General features: G+C 37.9%; 2 protein-coding genes across 8 annotated transcripts in view; both read left to right on the forward strand.

Moving 5' to 3' along the window:
• The window catches only part of LOC105468109 (desmocollin 1), a 30,968-nt gene extending 23,144 nt beyond the window's left edge, over nucleotides 1-7,824 (forward strand). The window contains exons 12-17 of one of the 2 annotated variants that reach the window (XM_011718104.3): nucleotides 614-826; nucleotides 1,276-1,515; nucleotides 2,710-2,831; nucleotides 3,555-3,803; nucleotides 4,529-4,574; nucleotides 4,657-7,824. In XM_011718104.3, the coding sequence (XP_011716406.2) occupies nucleotides 614-826; nucleotides 1,276-1,515; nucleotides 2,710-2,831; nucleotides 3,555-3,803; nucleotides 4,529-4,564 (860 nt within the window). In that variant the 3' untranslated portion in view covers nucleotides 4,565-4,574; nucleotides 4,657-7,824. The remainder of the gene's footprint in view (nucleotides 1-613; nucleotides 827-1,275; nucleotides 1,516-2,709; nucleotides 2,832-3,554; nucleotides 3,804-4,528; nucleotides 4,575-4,656) is intronic. The other variant, XM_011718094.3, reaches the window with a different exon arrangement.
• Nucleotides 7,825-19,320: 11,496 nt separating this feature from the next.
• Nucleotides 19,321-21,911, forward strand: part of LOC105468116 (desmocollin 2) — a 37,860-nt gene continuing 35,269 nt past the window's right edge. For 4 of the 6 annotated variants that reach the window (XM_011718127.3, XM_071085504.1, XM_071085505.1 and 1 more), the window contains exon 1: nucleotides 20,276-20,294. Coding sequence is in view for 2 of the 6 variants with exons in the window: in XM_011718135.2 (XP_011716437.2) it covers nucleotides 19,723-19,791 (69 nt within the window). In the remaining 4 variants the exon portion in view is untranslated. Of the gene's footprint in view, nucleotides 19,792-20,275; nucleotides 20,295-21,911 lie in introns of those variants that run through there. The other 2 variants (XM_011718135.2, XM_011718151.2) reach the window with 1 other exon arrangement.

The raw sequence follows: 21,911 nt of genomic DNA on the forward strand, positions 1-21,911 counted from the left end.
TTTTGCAGTTCAGTGTGTGAGCCAAGGTATTAGCAAAGGGTTCTGAGGAAGCACTGGAATATGGCTGCCATTGTCTGTGGAAGTCACAAGTTTCATGAGGAGGTGACATTTGAGTAGATTCTTGAAGATAATAGCATGTTCCCTGGCAAAGAAGAGGAGAAAAGTATTCCTAGGAGTGGCAACCTACAAAGCAGACAGGAAGGGAAACACCTAGTGCATTTCTAAAGAAGTTTTCAAGGTTTGGGCAAAAAGTATATGATGCAATGAGGAAGCCGAGAAAGTGATTGATAACCAAATGTAAAAGGATGAATATATACACTGCATAAAGAAGGATTTAAGACATCCATTTGATTTTCAACAGGTCATTCTGTAGTGACGTTCTACCTTTTAATTCTGAAAAGTACCTGAAGAAATTATCTGATTCAGCCCTAGTCTTCAAAGAAAAATGACGTGTCCCTATTTTGTAGCCTTGATGTCTGAAATCCGGGAAGCATGTATACAAACTCAAGCTCAGACAGCTAGTAGAAAGCAGATGTCAACTGTGTATTTTATAAATTGTTGAAAATAAATGCATTTTCATGTGAAGAAATAACCTATTTTTAATTTATCTTAGTTGGCCGATCTTGCACTGGAACATTAGTAGTTCATTTGGATGATTACAATGATCACCCACCTCAAATTGATAAAGAAGTGACCATTTGTCAGAATAATAAGGATTTTGCTGTTCTGGAACCTGTAGATCCAGATGGACCTGAAAATGGACCACCTTTTCAATTCTTTCTGGATAAGTCTGCCAGTAAAAACTGGAATCTAGAACAAAAGGATGGTATGTAATTATGCTAAATGTTATAGTCAGTAGGGACTTCAGATTGGTGATGGTCCTTTCACCTTAGTTTATCATAATAAATATACATTTATTTAAGGAAATTATTTTATTAACCCTAAAAACAACAATACCTTGTTTTTTAAAAAAAAAAAAAATTGATGCCATTATGGTGAGCTTAGACTCTTGTTCTGAATATCCTTTAAGAAAACATGTAAGTCCCTTTCTAATTAACATTTGAGCAGCATATTAAGTATAGATTAGTTTAATATCAGCATAAAGCAACATAAATTACTTTTCTGGCTCTTCTGAGAAATCAAAAATTAAAAAAAAAAAAACGAAAAATTAGGGTTTATATTCTAAATTGATTCCCGTCCACTGAGAACATCAAGTAAGAATAATATTGCTATCTAAACATCCTATCTGTATATATTCTCTCTTTTTTTCCCTAGGTAAAACAGCCATTCTTCGCCAACGACAAAATCTTGATTATAACTCTTATTCTGTGCCTATTCAAATAAAAGACAGGCACGGTTTAGTTGCAACACATGTGTTAACAGTGAGAGTATGTGACTGTTCAACTCCATCTGAGTGTAGAATGAACGATAAAAGTGCAAGAGACGTTAGACCAAATGTAATACTTGGAAGATGGGCTATTCTTGCTATGGTGTTGGGTTCTGTATTGTTATTATGTAAGTATATTATCATTATCTAGAATGAGTTAGCTAAAATTTTATCTAATATTTTTAAAACATGGAAGTTTTTTATATTAATGCCTTTGGGAAACGTGTTCTTTTAAAAATATTGTATCTATTTTATGTCTTGGTGCTTTGAGTGATAGAAGAAACATATCAGTAACAGCAGATTAAATTTAAAGTAAGTTTCAGAGGTGGTAGCCTTAGTTCTTCAATAATTATCTGTGAGACAGTGGGTAAATTATTTCCTCTTTTTTGAACTCATTTTTCCATGTGTAAAATGAAGAAGCTGGATAAAACTATTAAGATTCCATCCATATAAAATAATATAGTCTTTGAACCAGCCAGGTTTATGTAGGGAATACACACATAGAAAAAGAATTTGTGAAAACAGAGCTATTCCAAAATTTACTCAGATATTTATGTTCCATATTATTAATGAAGTGATTTAGCATCATTGTAAGACTTCCATGAGTGGAAAATGGTCACATGAGCCACTGAGGAAAAGCAATACAGGCAAAGGATGCTAAGATTTTGCAAACTGTTATTTGGAGGTACAAAAGTAATAGAAATATTGTCCACGCTTAATTAAGTCTGCCTTTTTCTCTCTCTTTCTTTCTGTTTCTTTCTTCCTTTCCTTTTCTTTTTCTTACTCTCTCCTCTGACTCTAAAGAACCCGTTTGCATTTACGAACTTTTCCTATAATCTTTACTGTATCCTAATTCATTGATCTGAGTTTCAGATTAAACTGGATATTCCTCTTAGCACTTTATTAGTTGATGTACACTTTTGAAACTGGACACCAATTTTATGTAATTGCCTTTCTTGTTTGTATTTATGCCTAATGTTCTTTGTCTTGTTATTCTAAGCCCTTTAAGTGTGTTCTGTGTGATTTTAACTACTAATGATGCTATCTTAAATTTCAGTTAGATGAAGTTACCATTTCAACGTAGAAGAAATAAAAGACACACATAAGTTAATTCTGGACCTGGGAAGAGAGTATTATTTCTCTCTTTAAGCTACAAATAGTATAAATACATTTTAAAAATATTCTGTTTTTAAATCTTGTGACCTAAAGAACTCAATTTGTGGAATGAATTTTTTGAGACATATGCAAGAAGACTTTTAAAAAAATCATGTAATCAAATGATTTAATGTCTGTGTTTTACTTTGATCTTTTTTGCTTTTTAGGTATTCTGTTTACATGTTTCTGTGTCACTGCTAAGAGAACAGTCAAGAAATGTTTTCCAGAAGACATAGCCCAGCAAAATTTAATTGTATCAAATACTGAAGGACCTGGAGAAGAAGTAACGGTAAATCAGATTTCACATCCCTTTGAATTGTATGGTGAACAAATGATGACAGATTATTACACAACAATGTCAGTGATAATATCACTAAAGTTTATTGAGCACTTACTATGCTAAGCAGAGTTTCAAGTATCCTCAATGTTTTAAATCCTTTAAACCTCCCAATTCTACAGGACTAGGGTTGTCACAACAAACTGAGTGACTTAAACAATAGAAAAGGATTGTTTCACAGATCCGGAGACTAGAAATCAGAGATCAAGGTGTTGGCAGGTCCATGCTCCCTCTGAAGGAAGTGGGGAGAGATCTGTTCCAGGACCCTTTCCTAGATTCTGCCAATTCCCTGGCTTATGGCAGTGTAAATTAGATCTTCATATGGTGTTCTCCCTGTGTGCATGTCTGTGTCCAAATGTCCCCTTTTTATAAGGATACTGGTTGTATTAGCTTAGGGACCTACTTTAATCCCATATAACCTCATCTTAACTAATTGCATCTACAATGACCCTATTTCCAAATAAGTTCACGTTCTGAGTCACTGAGGGTTAGGACATATGAATTTTTAGGGGACTCAGTTCAACCCATCACACCTGTGATACTATTATTCTGATTTTATGTATGAGGAACTGAGAGGCACAGCAGGAAAGTGATTTGCCTATGGTGAAAAAAATGAAAATGAATGGTTAGTTTCCATTTTTCAAATTCACTTTATCACTCTAATTTTACTTTCAGGAGGCAAATATTAGACTCCCCATGCAGACATCCAACATTTGTGACACAAGCATGTCTGTTGGTACTGTTGGTGGCCAGGGAATCAAAACACAGCAAAGTTTTGAGATGGTCAAAGGAGGCTACACTTTGGATTCCAGCAAAGGAGGTGGACATCAGACCTTGGAGTCCGTCAAGGGAGTAGGGCAGGGAGATACTGGCAGATACGCGTACACAGACTGGCAGAGTTTCACTCAACCTCGGCTTGGCGAAGTAAGTGCCACTGTCTTCGAGGTCATATTACATGGAAGTTAAATGCTAGTTATAAATCAGAATTTCCCAAAAGTTTTACTCCTCATATACCTGGAAGTCAACATCTTTTAAATGTTGGATTATCATAGATGTGGATGTCTGGTTTAAACCCAAAGAGAAACAGTTTACGAAAGTTTATCTAGGAGTGCCATATGTAGATGTGTTTACAAAGGATAAAAAGTTGACAGCTTCTTCCCTAAAAATTAACAGAAAAACCACCTAGAGTGAAATATTTATTATATAGGAATGAATGGATCATAAATTACAAACATTTCTCAGTGTGCTTGAGTTCTTTGTGTGGTTATGAAGTCCTGGCTATCAAAATCAACCAGATAAATTGTTGAGCTTTTATTTTGAGTTTTAGTTCCTTGTTTTGTTTTATGTTCAGATTAATCAGTATAGGTTTGATGTTAGCCAGTTTAATATATTACACTATCACAGTTATATAGTAGTGTATAAACATAGGAATCATAGCCTATATTGGTTTTCTTCAAATATGTGAAGAAGCTACAAAGATAAATTTCAAATATACATGTTTTATGTTCAAATGGAAAATTATAAATGAGTTGTGTGATATATGTGTAGTCTTAATTTTTCTAAATGTGCTCACTAGAAGCATTTATTTATTTGCTATATTTTAAGAGTGACTATAATACAGACCAATCCTGTGCATTTTTTATATATAGGAATCGATTAGAGGACACACACTGATTAAAAATTAAACAGTAAAAGGTAAATCAAAGACATCATTTTTCTGCTAATATGTTCAGGTGTTTTTTAAAAAAATAATAAAATGTGCTCTTTTTTGATACAGAAGGTGTATTTGTGTGGACAAGATGAGGAGCATAAACATTGTGAAGACTACGTTCGTTCGTATAACTATGAAGGCAAAGGTTCTCTGGCCGGCTCAGTAGGGTGCTGCAGCGACCGGCAGGAAGAAGAGGGACTGGAGTTTCTAGATCAACTGGAACCCAAATTTAGGACATTAGCAAAGACATGCGTCAAGAAATAAATGTGCCTTTTAACAGTGTAATATCCACAGATGCATAAGTAGGAGTTTATTACATGCAGAATGTTAGCAGCATCTGCTAATGTTTTTGTTTATGGAGGTAAACTTCATCATGTATAGGTAAGGGTACTATAAATATGAGATTCCCCTACATTCTCCTTGTCTGGTATAACTTCCGTGTTCTCTAGAAATCAAGGTTTTGTTTGTTAATTCTCTTTTAGGTGCATGTATATATTGCCCTAGTCATGACTGTACTGTATACTTTCTTGCACCTTGTATTTGAAAACTGATGTTACTTTTTGTGCTGTGGAAGAACATTTGGGAAAGCTGGGTATTATAGAGGCCAATGAAAGATGAATTTGTGTTGTAGATTTATGAATTAAATATTTTCTTCAAAATCTTGGGGAGAATTATGTTCTTAGAAATATTTTCTTTGGGGCCAGATAATTGCATTCTGTCCACCTGAGTGGTTTAAAAAGGACTTTTAAGTATTCGTCAGTGCAGTCTTCAGTTTGGTGATTAAGCTCATTTCTCTTTTACACTTTTGTACTCCTCAGAGCAGTGCTCCCAGCATTGTTTTCTTTCAGGATCCTTCAGAGCTCGGTCCTTGGACCTCTGCCCATGTGGATTTGTTATCAGGTCCCTTCAACTTCTAGGATTATTGGAAAGATAAGGACCAGAACAAGCTCACAGCAAACTTGAGGGGCAGAGATTTTACGAAGATTACCTGAAAAGATTTCCATGAAAGAATTACAACCCCAAGGTTCCTGGGTTGACTTAGGCTCACAAATATGTTTCATTTGCTCAATATGGCTTACTACTAACATTTTAAAAACATAAATACGTTAGCAAAAACATTCACTCTTGAGTTTGGCATAGGCCCACCTTATCTGTAGTTGCCACCTGCCATCTCCAAGCATTTGGACAACTAGCCCTGATGGCATTAGGCTGCAACTCTGATATACAGAGATTAGCACCTTGAATATGCCCAAAATTGAATTACCATCTGTATTAATAGTTAAGACTCAACCTAAATTTATAGTTACTTTAAGAAAATGGGCAGTCAGAATTAGGGACTAGAATGTTTATGAGAAACCCCGTCTCTACTAAAAATACAAGAAATTAGCCGGACGTGGTGGTGCATGACTGTAATCCCAGCTACTCGGGAGGCTGAGGCAGGAGAATCGCTTGAACCTGGGAGGCGGAGGTTGCGGTGAGCTGAGATTGTGCCATTGTACTCCAGCCCGGGCAACAAGAACAAAACTCTGTCTCAAAAAAAAAAGAGAAAAAATGAAATCTATTACTGCAACACTTACCAAACATTTGTGGAATAATGAAAAAATGAATGCACACATTCAGAAATAATTTTGAATGTAAAACATTTTAACAGGATAGTATATTTTATTAATCTAAAAAGAAACTATGTATTTAAATAGCATTTTCATAGCCATTTGTGGCAAACTCTATAAATCTATAAACAATAACAGTATGGAAATTTCTCATCCAGAAAACACAAAGACTTAAAAAAGTCTATTAACTAGTTAACTATTTTTAAAAATGAGTGGCTTTTAAAAAAATGTTGGGACTAGTCTTCTTATTCTCAGTTCCAAATTAAAGGTGCTTCTTGATATGAAACTGGATATTGGATCAAAAGAAAAAGTGATTTTAATAAATCAGGTTTTATTTTACAGGGTATCCATAATATACAATTTGTATAATCATTATAAAATATTTCTATGGTCATGCAATTTTCGTTTTCTGATGTACAGTTTGCTCTGATGATAATATCAGTTCTAAAATTTTAAAATATAAATTTGGACATTTATCATAAGTTACATTCTTGAATGTAGGTACAAAATGTTCTTGGAGCAATGAAAAATCATTAACTGAACCTTAACTTTAATTGTACTTTTATGTTCAGATATAAATTTCCTTTTCCATAATTAAGCAAGTGAAAAGAAATATGAAGACAACCGAACATATGTAAATTAAATTTCAGCCAATGATTTTTAATTGCTCCAAGAACAATTTGTACCTACACTCAAAAATGTAATAATTAATGTCCACAGGTAGATATCTTAGCAAGAGAAGATACTTTAAAAGCATTAGAAAAATTATTAGAAATTTGGGAAATAAATTTGTATTAACCAGTTTTGGCTATTTAAAATATTTTCAAAATATCGTTAGAGTTTAGCTCAGAGAAACTTTGACTTTTGGTTTAGTTAGGCAATTCAAAATCATTCTGTTTACTCCCAAAATTAAATGTTAATCGTGTGATTGATGAAATGTGTGACACTCTATCAGAATGCTTACAAATTTCATTTGTTAATAAAATATTGTATTTCATGAATTTATTTAATATAACTTGTCAGTTAATTGTCAACTAATAAGTTAATAGTTATGAATGGTTTTTCTAGAATTAAATCAGTATTGAGGAAGATATACAGTTAAATTTTCTTATCTTGTTTCAGATCTCAAATATTTCATGTGAAAAAATTTCATGAGAACACCAAGATAGATGAAAATCAATGTAATTTTATAAGTGAGCTTCATTAGACATGTCCTAATTTTACTGAACTTCTGCTTACTCCTGTGCTTATTAAAAGTATTTCATAAAACTTGACATCTATGCATATCTTTACTTTCAGAAAATGTCATATGCTGTGTTATTTAGAAAATGCTCAAAATAGATGTTTTAGAGTCAAAGATTTTTATTATAGCAGAAAAGCTAACTCCCTTTTTATTGTATGTTAGTTATGAAAGTTCTGTACTAGTTGAAAAACCTAAATGAAATTAGGGCAATGAAACAATATATATTGCTGCATTTTTCTACTCTCTTACCTGCTTTTCTAATAAATCTGAAGGAGCGTTGCATTTGACTAGACACTGCATTTGTCTTTCTGTTTTTGTAGAAAAAAAGAAAAAAGAAGCATAGCAGGAGAAAACATTACTAAGAATGGATAGATTCTTGCGTATTTTATAGGGCCCAATAAAATTAAGTTAGCAGAGTTTTTCAAAACTCTTCGAAAAAATAATGTTTACATAAAAAATAAAAATCACATATATATTACTTCAAATCCTTACTACCAAAACCAAAATAACTTTTTTAAATAGCTATTTTAAATAGACTAATTTAAGTGTATTAGAAGGATTATAAAAACAAATGTGTGAAGTACATTTATAATACGTATTTTATGAAGCTAAGTCTTTTACTATTTTAAGATATTCACTTCTTAGAGTAAGTTTTTTGATTGATGGAAATAAATATCCTGTCATAAATCAATATACAGAGTTAGCAGTTGTTTATTCCCTAACTTTAGAGAAAAAAAAAAAAACAATGAAAGACAAGTGTGGTTTTCCTGTGGTCTGCATTTGCCTGAGAATACATAGGATTTCAACATTTTAAAAATTGGGTTTTCGGTGTGCAACAATTTGATACCTGTAACCGTGGAATTTTATTTGTCTATGTTTAGAGACTTCTAAATGATATACTGTGGAATTATTAATACTAAAAAAACTCAAGGCTTCATTTGAGATACGTGAAGTTTTAATTTACCTAAAATTAATGTTATTTTCTACCAGGTAAAGTTCAAGAAAAACTAAAAGAAGCCCTCTAATCAAAAGTGGAAATGAAAGGATTTCCTTACTTGGCTTTGCTTCCCCTAAAAGATGTAGAATATTTGGTACTGAGTGGTGGATGACATTTACATAGTTCAAAATCTCTCTTAAAACCCAAGTTTCTAAAGATCATCCATCCATAGTAGGTGTCCTGCAAGAGGGATGTGCTACTGTCCTACACCCACCATATTTTCCACCTCTTTGAGATCCATACTAAAATTCAAGGTTGCTCGTTCTTGAAGTGTAATTCCTGGATTAGCAGGCTCAGCATCACCTGGAAACTTACTAGAAATGCAAATACTTTGGTCCTTAGCCCAGATCTACCATATAGGAAACTCTGAGAATGAGACCCACCTATAGAGTAGGTTAACAGACTCCCCAGGCCTTTCTGATGTACTGTCAAGGTTGAGAATGTCTGTTGTTCGATTCCTCACCTCAGCGCTAGCTCTCTGATACTCAGTGTGGTCTGTGGACCAACAGCATTGGCATTGCCTGAGAGCTTGTTAGACAAATAGATTCTCAGCCCCCACCTCAGACCTATTGAATCAGAGTCTGCATTTTCACGAGATCTCCAGGAGATCTGTAAGCACATAAAACTAGGATAAGCACTACAAAAGTGATTAGGTGAGAGGAAAGACAGCAAAAACGAATGGGTGAAAAACATGATTAGTTTAGTGGAGTAAGCAATACAGGTAACCTCAGGCAGTAGGTTCATGATATTAGTTAACGTCTAGATAATTAGATATTATTTAGATACCATCTAGAACATAGATGTGATGCCTGGTGCTCAGGCAGCCATTTTGTGAGCTTCAGAATGGAAGCCATGTACTGAGAATAGTGGAGCAAAAAGATTAACAGAGGTTGGATCCCTGATAAATTGTAGAGCCTCTAATCTGCTTTAGTCTTCCTGCCTCTAAACTTGGTCATGTGTGTGAGTAAATCTTTTTGTGTTTAAGCCATACAACTTTAGGTTTTCTGTTATATGTAGTTGAATGTAATCTGATATGGGGAAAGGACAAAGATTGGATGTAAATAATTGTTTTACCCAAGTCATAAGTCAGTGAAAGTAGCAGGTAACCTTCTGTACTTTGAAAACTCACTTTCTTTTGGTTAAGAGTTCAAATATGGGCCAGGTGCAGTGGCTCACACTTGTAATCCCAGCACTTTGGGAGGCCGAGGGAAGGAGAACAAGAGGTCAAGAGATCGAGACCATCCTGGCCAATATAGTGAAACCCCATCTCTACTAAAAATACAAAAATTAGCTGGGCATGGTGACATACACCTGTAGTCCTAGCTGCTTGGGAGGCTGAGGCAAGAGAATCATTTGAACTCCGGAGGCAGAGGTTGTAGTGAGCCAAGATCACACCACTGCACTCCAGCAACCTGGCAACAGAGCAAGACTCTGTCTCAAAAAAAATAATAAATAAATAAATAAATAAATAAATGAAGAGTCCAAATATGGTGAGACTTGAAGATATTCCAGTGTTCTCTGAAAAGCCTCAGAAGAAAAGGGAGTATTACTTCATGGAAATAAAAAAAGGTACAATAATGTGTCATTTGAAGATAATATCTTCCATCCTTTCTAAAGTCAAAAGCCTTCAGTGGCTCACATTTGTAGTCTCAGCACTTTGGGAGGCCAAAGTGGGAAGACTGCTTGAGGCCAGAAATTTGAGACCAGCCTGGGCAATATAGTGAAACCTCATCTTTACAAATGTTAGCTGTACCGTGCCTGTAGTCTTTGCTATTCAGGGGACTGAGCAGGGACAATCCCTTGAGGAATTTGAGGTTACAGTGAGCTATGATTGTACTACTGCACTCCAGCCTGGGTGACAGAGTGAGACCCTATCTCAATTAAAAATTTAAAAAATTAAAGTCAGAAGCCTGACTGTGTAGAAAGCCACCGATTTAGGAGTGAGGAGACTGTGATCCTTCTGTTAACTTGCTGTGTGATCTTTATTAAGTCACTCATTTACCACAATTTTTCAACTCTACAAAGAATTTTGTTTATTGATTTTATAAACCAAACTATGTTCTTTAAGGTAGAGATGATGTTGTATTCACCATTGTATTCTCCCTTATAACTGTGCGCGACAGGTGTTTTGTTTGTTATGGGATTTAATATTTAGTTGTTGCACTAATTAAAATTTTAAATAAAAATACCTTCCCTAAATATACGCATGTTTAAATGAAGCACTCCATTTTTACCCTTCTGTTTTGTGTTCCTACACAAAAATGATCTAGTAGATGTGATTCCTTAAGTCTGAGAGAGTTAATATTTTGTTGCATTCTCGTATCCTGAGATATGTTCTCATTGTTCAGCTAATGAAAATAAAGGCAAATAAAAATAAGTAAAACTTTTTTCCCATGAATTAATTCAATCAATGTTCATCACAGTTCAAAACTGTCTTAATGTCTCTACTCGAATAGACTTCAGAATGAGTGAAGATGAGTTTAAACAGAAAATCGTGGAGCGCTCAGCATGAACAAAGATAATTTTATGATTTTGCTGTATATGACAAATGGTGATTCCGTGTTTGAATTGACTGAGGTGAAATTCTGCTGTTCCACATTGTAGGCTATATAAAAAGTTGTGGTCTTTTTGTTTATTTTTTTTAAATAATCTCAGTGAATCAGCCAGGACTTGTATTAGTCTGCTGATAACAGAAATAAGAGTGGCTTAAACAAGGTAAAGTTTCATTTTTTATTTTATTTTATTTTATTTTATTTTATTTTATTTTATTTTGAGACAGAGTCTCGCGCTGTCACCCAGGCTGGAGATGCTGCTGACTTCAAGAGTCAATAGAGTTTTGAGATTTGGGGTGGGGTCAGCAAAGGGTATGTCTGGAGCCTTAAGGGAATTATATTCCAGGGGAAGAGGGATGCCTGGGGAACCAGAACTTTTTCTGGGGGCTGAGATAAATAGGATAAATACCCTACGGAGATTAGTCCTATAACCTTTAAATGTGTAACAGTGAGACACAATGAGGGCTGGGCTGGGTGAGAGAAGAAAGGTCTTGTCAAAGGTTCGGAAATTTCTGAGGCTCTCTTTTGACTCCTGTTGGAGATATGGAACAGGTAAAGTGGTTGCCTTTCTCCATCTATAGGGTTCCCACTTGAACCCTGATGATGAAGGACAGTAGAGATATATTAAGCTTGGTAAGATGACTGCCTGATACACATTAGAAATAATTATAGGTTCTATACATGCTAATACAGATTAGCTAATTATTATTGAATGCTTACTATGTTATAGGCACTGTCATAAATACATAAATATATGTAAATAAATATAAATGCTACATATTATATATATATTTAATCTCACTAAAATTTTTTGAAGCAGCTCATTGTTACTTCAATTTTAGAGAAAAAATGGTTCCTTCATATAAACCATTGAGGACAATATTGATCAGATATTCCTTTGAGACAGCAAAAGTCCTATTTCCTCTGACCCCATCTTAATAGTCTTTATCCTACTACAAGTCTTTAATGACTGCTAACTCCACAATAGGAAGTAGACTCAGCAGTGGCACATTGTGATCTAGGAAGTGTGATCCCCACACAAATTACTGTAGAAGGCACCAAAAGGGTGTTAGAGTTACACATGCTCTAGATATTGCCTTTAGTTTCAAAGGCCAATCAGGCAATAAGGGAAGGAAAATGTTGTCCACTCTCTAGGAAAGTGTAGTTAGATGAATGCCTGAAAGCTCCTAGAAAGAAGGCTAGGGTCTACGCAAATCAATTTTTTTTTCCAGTTTAGATCTTAGAGGCAGATGTTATGTATTCAAATGACAAGGAGGAAGACCAAGAAAATGACTAAGAAAAGCAGTAACTATAGCTTATATAAACTATATAAAATCAAGCAGTCATATGATCAATGTTGAATACAGAACTATATTTTTAAAACATCATATACAAAGCTCTCCCAAAAAAGTCCTACACAAAAATATACTTGATATAGTTTCAAATCTTTATTCACAACTTGAGAAACTTCAAAAGGAAGAATAAACGTTAAATGTACAGTTAAATAGTTAACAATTTGTCTCCCGTTTCTCCCCACTTTTGATTCTTAATATCTTCTAGGCATAAAAGCAGCTGCTCCTGAAAACTGTCCCTTCCATCTCTCATATGCCCCATCAAACTGTCCTAAAGCCCAACTGCTGTTGACAGTTCTTACACTTTCCTTTCTAATGTCACAGTTATGTATACTACATTTTATTCATAACATTTCAAAGAACAATTTTCCTTGAGCATTTAAAAATTCTTTATAAAGTTGACTAAGATAATTGAAACAACATAGACTGCAATCGGACTGCTGGTTATTTTGAATACTTCAATATCTTAAACATGAGAGAGAGAGACATAAATAAAATTATTTCAAAACCCATTATCATGTTTTTCTAGAATATCAACAGGGGTTAATTTATTTCTTCACCAGTTCTGCATTTCTTTAAACTTTTCTGGGATTACAGATATATTTATTTTATAATCTTCTTAGAATTTCATATTATTTTGAATACTTTGGGACTGACAATACTCTTTTTTTTTTTTTTTTTTTTTTTTTTTGAGACGGAGTCTCACTCTGTCGCCCAGGCTGGAGTGCAGTGGCAGGATCTCAGCTCACTGCAAGCTCCACCTCCCGGGTTTACGCCATTCTCCTGCCTCAGCCTCCCGAGTAGCTGGGACTACAGGCGCCCGCCACCTCGCCCGGCTGGTTTTTTTGTATTTTTTAGGAGAGACGGGGTTTCACGGTGTTAGCCAGGATGGTGTCGATCTCCTGACCTCGTGATCCGCCGGTCTCGGCCTCCCAAAGTGCTGGGATCACAGGCTTGAGCTACCGCGCCCGGCCAAGGACTGACAATACTCTTAGGAGGTCCTAAAGAAGAGGAATACCATCTCTGACTTTCAGAGGTTAGAGAATGTGGGTCAATTGATTTTTGATTGGAGCACAAGATTTAGTTGCTTTCCTCAAGGTGATAAACACTTCAGGCACTAATCAGCAGAATTAGTTTCCTTCTATAATTAAAATACAGCTGCTTAGTAAATAAAATGTTTTATGTTCACTCTTGTTACATAGTATTTATTATTTGCAACCAGATGTCTTCCCCAGAATATTGTTTTTTGCGTACCTCACATAGATGTGTGGCAAAACCCATTAACTCATCATTATAAATCTATTGATTTGGTTGGTAACATAACTTAACGCTTGCTTTCTCATTAGTTTCTATTACAATTATAGGCTACCTAAAATACTCATCTCCTGTTAACAGATGATGAGGGATTGAATCTGTGTAGTTAACACTCCTCCAGAGAATATTTGGTTCATTTATCATATTGGAATGCACTCCAAACCCTCCTTTTATTTGGTGATTGTGTGGGACAAACTGAATAACAGCAATACATGTTTACCACTGGTGATTATCCGGTTATATGTGACCACCAGGTTTTATAGTCCTTCCTGTTTTGGGAACAATGTTAATTTCTCTACCCATTTGGTTTATTAGTAATTCCTTGCATTATTGCTTCCTGATTATAAGATAGAAACAAGTATTATATATACCAATACTTAATTAGCAGACATGTAACTAATAGGAAAAAACAAAATACTATTAAATTTCTTCCTCTTCCACTTACTAAAATAAATGAGATTTAAACATATTGTGATATATTTTCTTCTTATTAACCCTTCACAACCTTTGCTTCTCATACTCATTCTTTTCTACCTCCATAAAAATTAGTTGAATGTGTTTAGAATGTGTGTTTTTGTTTATATAATTTTTATTAAAATGCTGCTGTTCAGTGTAATGATTTTTTGTCTTTTTAAATTTATATTGAATGTAGAAATATTCTATTTTAGTTATTTCACTGAGTTCTATGTTTTTAAGATCCATTCATATTGCCATATGTAGGTAGCCTATTGGTTCTAACTTTGCACAGTGATCCATGGGGTGGATCTGCCACCATAATTTTTCTTCTTTCCAAGGATGGTAACCCAGATTGCTTCCAGCTCCCTCGACAGCAAAGCATCCCTTCATAGACTTCAGTGAGAATTCTTCTGGGTTATTCGCCAAGAGATAAATTGCTGGGCTATAGGGTTTAATATATTACGTTGAACAATCATTGTTAGGCTACTGTCCTGAACGTTTGATCAGATTTATAATTCTACCAACAATGCACCAGGCTTCCCAAACATCCACATTCCTATTAACATTTACTATTAGCTTCCTAGTTTTTGCCAAATAAGTATAGAAGGATATTTTATGACTTTGATGTGCCTTTCTCAGATTTCTTAAAATATACTTGGTAGGCTTCAGATTCCTCTGTTGTAACAGCATGCCTCGTAATATTCTTTGCCTATCTTTTTCTGTTATGGTTCTGCCACATTCTAGTTGACATGTAGGAGATCCTTGTATTTTCTAGATATTATTCTCTCATCTGTTTTAGTCATGAAAAACGTCTTCTCCCAATCCATCATCTGTTTATCAACTTTATTTATGTGTCCTCTGTCAAATGAAAGCCTGCATTTTAATGTAATCAAGTATATATTTTTTTATTCCTATATGGTATATGCTTTTTAGGTTTTAGTTCAAAACTCTTTTCCTACCTCTGTGTAACACTGATGTTCTCATGTATTATTTTTCATTAACTTTGTGTGTCTTCCACCACAGCATATGTATAAATATAAAATTGGTTGTGTAGGGGACCAATTTTATTCTTCTCCAATAATGAATGTTTTCCCAATGCCACCACTAAATAATTCCTTATTTTCTTCACGCTATCTGCTGCCACTTTTATCATATATTAAGTATCCATTTATACACAGGTCTCTTTGGAGTTCTAAGTTAAAATTCATAAGCATATTTGTGTGTTCTTGTGCAAAAGCCATACTAGAAATGTTTAGTAGGCCCATCTCATATTTTATTAATATGCTACTATAACATATGTCCAGCATATTTGAGATTAGACTAGGAACTCCCACCCTATCAAATGTGGCCCAAGACATCACTTTAATATGCCAATAAACACTAGAATAGAAAAAGGAAAACAAAGAATTGCTTGTCAGAAATGCTCATTTGTCATTTATTTATTCATTTGCTCACTCATTCAGCAAATATTTATTAAGTGTCTACTGTGAATCAGGAGCCATGGTAATGCTGATAATACAAGGGTGAACATAAAAAGGATTACTACAATCATGGAAATGTAGTCTTTGGTGAGAAGCAAGTATTAATCAAATAATTATTTGAACAAATTTAACATTGCAATTGTGACAAGTGCTCTCCATGAGAGGCAGTGGTTTAATGTGGAAGGTTTGACTGGGTGAGGAAGAAAATAAAAGCTGAGATTTGTAGGGTGAATGGGAGTTAACTAGGCCAGAGAGATAGAAGAAGGTTCTAGGAAAGAGGAAAGGGCGTGTACAAAGTACTTATAGCAGACGGAGCCTTGTGAGTGCAAGGGTTTGAAACAATGCAGATGTATTTGTACACAGCAATATATAGAGGCAGGCCGGGTGCGGTGGCTCATGCCTGCAATCCCAGCAGTTTGGGAGCCGAGGCAGACAGATCACCGGAGGTCAGAAGTTTGAGACCAGCCTGGCCAACATGGCAAAACCCTGTCTCTACTAAAACTACAAAAAAAAAAAAAAAATTAGCTGGGCATGATGGTGGGCACCTGTAGTCCTAGTTACTCAGGAGGCTGAGGCAGAAAAGTGATTACTTGAACCCGGGAGGCTGAGCTTGCAGTGAGCGGAGATCGCGCCACTGCACTCCAGCCTGGGCGACACAGCGAGACTCCATAAAACAAACAAACAAACAAACAAAAACTTTGAAATGTAATAGAAATTGAACTTGATTAGTATACTATGTTTCACTGAGATCAATTCTGAAAAGTGAAGTTCCAAGAAATATACATAGCATTAAAAAGTAAAGATAGCATTTGTTGGAAAACACAGAACTTTAAAACTTTTTCTTAAATTGAGAAGGATTCTTTTTAAAGAATTGGTTCAAATTTTCAAAGAGTACACAACTGATGCAAACTGCACAGCTCATCTTAGTATTACATTGTTAATTCATTTATTAACAGACAAGATCTGGGGTTAGTGTTGAAGAGAGGGGGTTGAAGGTGAATGAATTAGCACTAGGGTTCAGCCCTAGACCAGGACAGAGAACTTTCTGAGGAGAGGTACTGGAAGGATAGGAAATAGGGAGCTGTCATGAGGAGGAAGTGAATGGATCAGAGAGATGTGGTAGTGCAATGGCAGGGAAGATGGATGTTCATAATAACTGACACTGAGGGAGCACTTAGAATGTGCCAGGCCTTGTTCTGAGTGCCTTGATATCATTTAATTCTTGCAACAACTCTGAGAGGTTAAAAAATTGTGCTCATTTTATTGTGATTAGCAGATGTTCCCTTTATGCTCCAACCTATGAAGCAACTAGACAAGGTCCTTTAATCTTGCTTTTTTGCCTGTTAGGTTTGTGTTTCCCTTGCTTTTGAATTCCATTCTATGTCATATGCCATGCTGAGATGGTTTCGCCCTGAAGATGACATCTGTCCCTGTGGATCACTCATCCTCTGGTGCTGGCAGGGGAGGAACTAGCAGGATTCACAAAGCTCATGGAGAGCGTCTCTATTTGCTCATCAGTGAGTAAGTGGGATTTTTTTGGTTGTTGCTGCCCTTAATAGTTTCTGGTCTCTGAAATTAAAATTGTGAAGTTAGGCTGGATAGATTTGGCCTGTGGGCTTTGGATTGCAAATTGTTCACTTCTTTAAGGACTGCTCTGGCCCTGACTTTCTATGTTATCTCTGAAATGAACACCCATTTCCAGCCAAGCTTCTCAAAAATCTGTCATAAGCAGTCTAAATAGTTTAATTTTAGATGTAGAAAGTACCATAGATAGCCTCCGGTATTACCTTATTATTATTGACTATCTCACTTAACAGATGGACAAATGGGAGTGTTGAGACCTGAGAGATTATTCCTTAAGCAACACAAAGGAAGTTGCTTCTTTTGCTCTGGTGTACTTTTTACTATAAAAAGTATATTTTTATTGGGAAACTAGTTCATGCAGCAGAATCATATTCATAAACAAAAGTCATTCTTTTTTTTTTAAAAAAAATCACATCTACTCACATTCCATTGCATTTTTAAATATATGCCCTTTGTTTCAAACCTATGTTCTAGAGGGATCTATTTCAGTGACCATATAGCCTAACCTAAATACATTAAATAAATTGGGTACTTGTTCAGAGAAAGTACTTTATATTCCATTCTTTTGTTTAAAGTTTTTTTTGGTGATAAAACAAACAAATCACCATTTTAATAGCCTCTATCAATCAATGTGAAAGAGGAAAAGAAATATCTAAGATGAATTCTGGTCAAATTGCTCTTCCACCCTTTCCTGGAATGAGGAAAAACATGAGCTGCCCTTAAGGCATCAGAGGTTAAAGAGTAGGCAAGAGTTTGGAAATGTCCTGTAGTCAAAGCCTATGATGATAGTCTGAGTAGATCTCCAGAACCTGAAATTAGCTTTCTTTTTGTCCTCTGAAAAAGCTTCGTGCTAGAGATCATGATGTCATCATTAATAAGATGAGGTGTGCTTATGGTATCGTTGATGGAAAACCATGAGTGTTAAAAAATATGGAAATGGAAGGATGTCAACTATAGTCTCATGCCTCATGCTGATGACTCAGGCTTATTTTACTAGCAAAGGGTCAATGATAATTTTATGGATATGGAGACAGAACAGCTGATTAGTGGCATTCATTAATAAAATAGAGCATGGGACAGACACACAGAATGTAAGGCATGTGCTGTTTGACATTAATTTTTAATTTAAATATACGCTCAGTATTGCAATAATTCTGGCTCGGCGTATAATGGTATTAAGATGGTGAACGTTTTCAAGAATTGAAATGGTGTGAGTGTCACAGTTGGCTTTGCAAATAGGATTCTCAGGACATCCCTGAGGAAACTTAAACCAAACAAAAGGGAATAGACAAGTTTCTCCTTTTGTGGTCAGGCTTACCTGGTTTAAGTCAGTAATTGAAAAGAGGTGCAGGAGGATGAGTCAGATGCCTTGTCATTGCTTTCTGAAGAGCCAAAAGAACACAGCGTTTGTATCTTAATCTTCCAGATTATGTTCTGCAATAATTCGTTTAGTTTAAGTGGACTTCAAATAAAAATGTAAATTATCCCATTCTTATTCATTTCTCACCATGAACTCTGGTTTTCATGGTAGTAAAGAAGGTGAGAACTCTCCATTAGATGTTCAGGAGTCCGGTATAGGAAATAAGTTATAACTTTATTTGTGATCAGGGATGTTCTTGGAGAAATTCAGTAACATACGTGTAGCCCACGCCTAGGACCTCAATGGATGCATTTCCCATAGTAAAATTCACCCTCGATTTTATTATTTTGCAGTCGCCTTGATTCCCTAACTTTACGTATGTATGTATGTATATATGTATTTTTGTCTCTAAATTATGGCGATTGTCTTGTATCATTGTCATGCCAGTAAATTCCTAAAAACACAAGACCCCAAAGAATGGTGCCTCAGATGACTATGATGTCTGAACTGCTTGTGGGTGTGTGTAGGAAATTCACTCCAGTAGAGCATGTAACAGTCTCCTTGGAGTCAACTTTCTATCAGGTGGGCCTCAGGCAGCTGTGACCTAAAACCCAGCCTCTGCGGCTCAGACCTCGCTCTGTAATTGACCCCAGGGCAGGGACTACGGCCGGCGCGGAGGGCAGGGGGCAGGGCGGAGCCGGGGCCGAGCGCGCGCTCAGGAGTGAGTCTTTGTGCAGTCAGGGCTTCTGCTGGGCAGGGCAGGCTGTTAATCTCGCCTGGCGGACACCGGGGCGTGGTGGGGGGGGAGATGGCCCTTATAGGTGGCGTCCGCTGGTGAGAAACACCTTGCGCAGGTAAAAGGGTGGCGGCGAGAGGGAGTTCCCACCCATGGCTTTCTTAGAGAAATGAAGTCTTAAGTCTTAAACAGACAACAAGGAGGGGCCGTTCGGTGTCTTTTGGACGCGCCAGGAGCCCCACCCTCCGCCAAAGGAAAAGCCCCTTGGATGAGAGGCAGGCGCTTCAGAGAAGCTGAGAAAAGCGCGTCTCCGCGCGCGCCACCTCCTCCGCCTCGCGCTCCTCCTGAGCAGCGGGCCCAGCCTGTGCCCCGGCCGCGGTCCTCGCCCCGCCGAGCCCTCCTACCCCGGCCCGACGCTCGGCCCGCGATCTGTCCCGAACCCTCTCCATGGCGGCAGCCCGCCCCTCCGGCTCCTGGAGCGGAGCCCTCTGCCGGCTGCTCCTGCTGACCCTCGCGGTGAGTGCAGCAGCGGTCACCGCTCCGGGGAAGGGGGTGATCGCCTGGGGTACGGAGGAAAACTAGGGGAACGGGGATAGTTGGGGGTGGCGGGGAAAAGCTGGGGTGAAGGGGCCTCTGGGTGGCTAGAAAATGGAGTTGGCGGGGGTGGGGGAGGGCAGATAGGAAGAGGATCGCGACCTGGGAGTTGGATCCCCAAGGGGAGGGAAGGTGTCTCCAGTAGATGTAATCAGCGCACTCAGGCGGGAGCGGGCCGCCTTCGCCCAGGCAAAACCGTGGCCCCTGGGTACGCGCCGGGGAGCTGGGTGCGCCGGGGCTGGGGGTGCGCCGGGGCTGGGGGTGCGCCGGGGCGGGGGTGCGCCGGGGCCGAAGTGCGCCGGAGCGGTCCAGCTGCGCCTCTGGCACATTCTCCGGGAATGTGCGGCCCCCTCTGCCTCAGCGCCTGCCCAGGCCACGGAAAGGGGAATCGCTGGGCGGCCGGGACGGAGCGCGAGTGTCCTTGGGTGAAAAAGGGAACTGCTTGCCTTTCTGGGAATTGCTTACTCTGGGAGAAGGGCGGGGGGAATTGGCGGATGGGGGAGGGGATCTTGACCCTCTGCTCCTGAAGACTGTGGACGGGAGGGCTGTAGGTGAACATTTGTACAGTTTCAGTGGTTTCTTAACGTGCGAGGCTTCCGTTCCCTAAATCTTTGGAGGAAGGAAGGGTCTTTCTGATTTCTTGTCCCCAGAGGCGACTCGATTTTTCTGCTCACCACTGGCTCCCCGCGCCACCACCCCTTGTCCCAGATTCTTTCCCCCTTTAAAGAGCACTACAGCAATGACCCTACCCCTTCCCAGAGCTGGGAGCCTAAGTGTTTGGCCTTATTTGGGGCGGGACAGCCCCACTCCCAGGCTGGACAGATAGGATCTGGTTGGAGGCCTGAAGACACAGAAAGCCAATGCCGGGAGCAGCCTCTGGGGAATGTGGGATATAAAAAGTCTGATTGGACTTTTCCTGGCTTCCTGGAAGACGAAGCAATTCGACAGGTGTGGAAAAGTGCTCCTTGCCTTGAGCAAAAGGCATTGGGTGCCAATCAACCTTGAAGGAAAGAGGGAGGAACCCGGAAGGCTAATTCCCACTGGGAGAAGGGAACTGGGGGCTGAAATATTCGTATACTTTCCCCTTCTCTTCGGGTCTCATTTCGCAGTAGAGTTCCACATTTTAAAATCACGAATTCGTAATTGTTACGACTATTAGAATGTCTTTCTCGAAGAGCTGAATGGACTTCAAACCCTTAACTAAATTCCCAGGGCATATTAATAATATAGAAAGGGCCAAGTACACAGCAGTTAACATTTTACAGATGAGGAAACTAAGAATGGAATAAATAACGGTAAGAACATATGTTGATGAGTAAGAAAGAAATTTTCATTGGATTCCTAATAAAATTGCGATTTCTTTTAAAACCACTGGCCGTTATTCTTGAAAGGAAAAGGCATGCACAGACACTGGCAATGCGTAGTAGCATCGCCCTGCATATACCTGCAGATAGAGCTTTCTGTGTGTCATCTCAGATTCTGTTTAGGAGAAGGTGGGGTATCAGTGAGTGGGGTAGGAAGTGTGCTGGCCCTGGCTACACTCTCATTCTGCTGGTTTTTGCTCTGTGCACGTCTGTGCAAACCCCTGCCAACCTCAACGTGGCTGTTGTGGTTTTGAGTCTCAAGTGTGAGAAATGTGTAAATACTAAGTGTAAGAAATTATTAAGCAAGAATGATTTTAGCTGGGCATGGGGTGTGCGCCTGTGGTCCAAGCCACTGGAGAGAGGCTAAGATGGGAGGATCGCTTGAACTTGGGAGGTCCAGGCTGCAGTGAGCCCTGGTCATGCCAATGCATCCCAGCCTTGGTGACAGAGTGAAATCCTGTCTCAAAAATTGGGGAGAAATGACTTTGGGAGGGGGGTAGGATTCTTTACATTACCTCCTTCCCATATATCCAAGTAATCCTTCATCATTCCACAAATCAGCTTCTCCTCACTTCCTAATGTTTCTTCAAACCACACCTGGCTTAGCCACTTGAACTCTGTCTTCTGCTAACCACATAATAAAGCTTCTCTCTCTCTGAGATCACTGGCTCTCCTGTG

Source organism: Macaca nemestrina, chromosome 19, assembly GCF_043159975.1.
Source record: "Macaca nemestrina isolate mMacNem1 chromosome 19, mMacNem.hap1, whole genome shotgun sequence".
NCBI classification, from domain to species: Eukaryota; Metazoa; Chordata; class Mammalia; order Primates; family Cercopithecidae; genus Macaca; species Macaca nemestrina.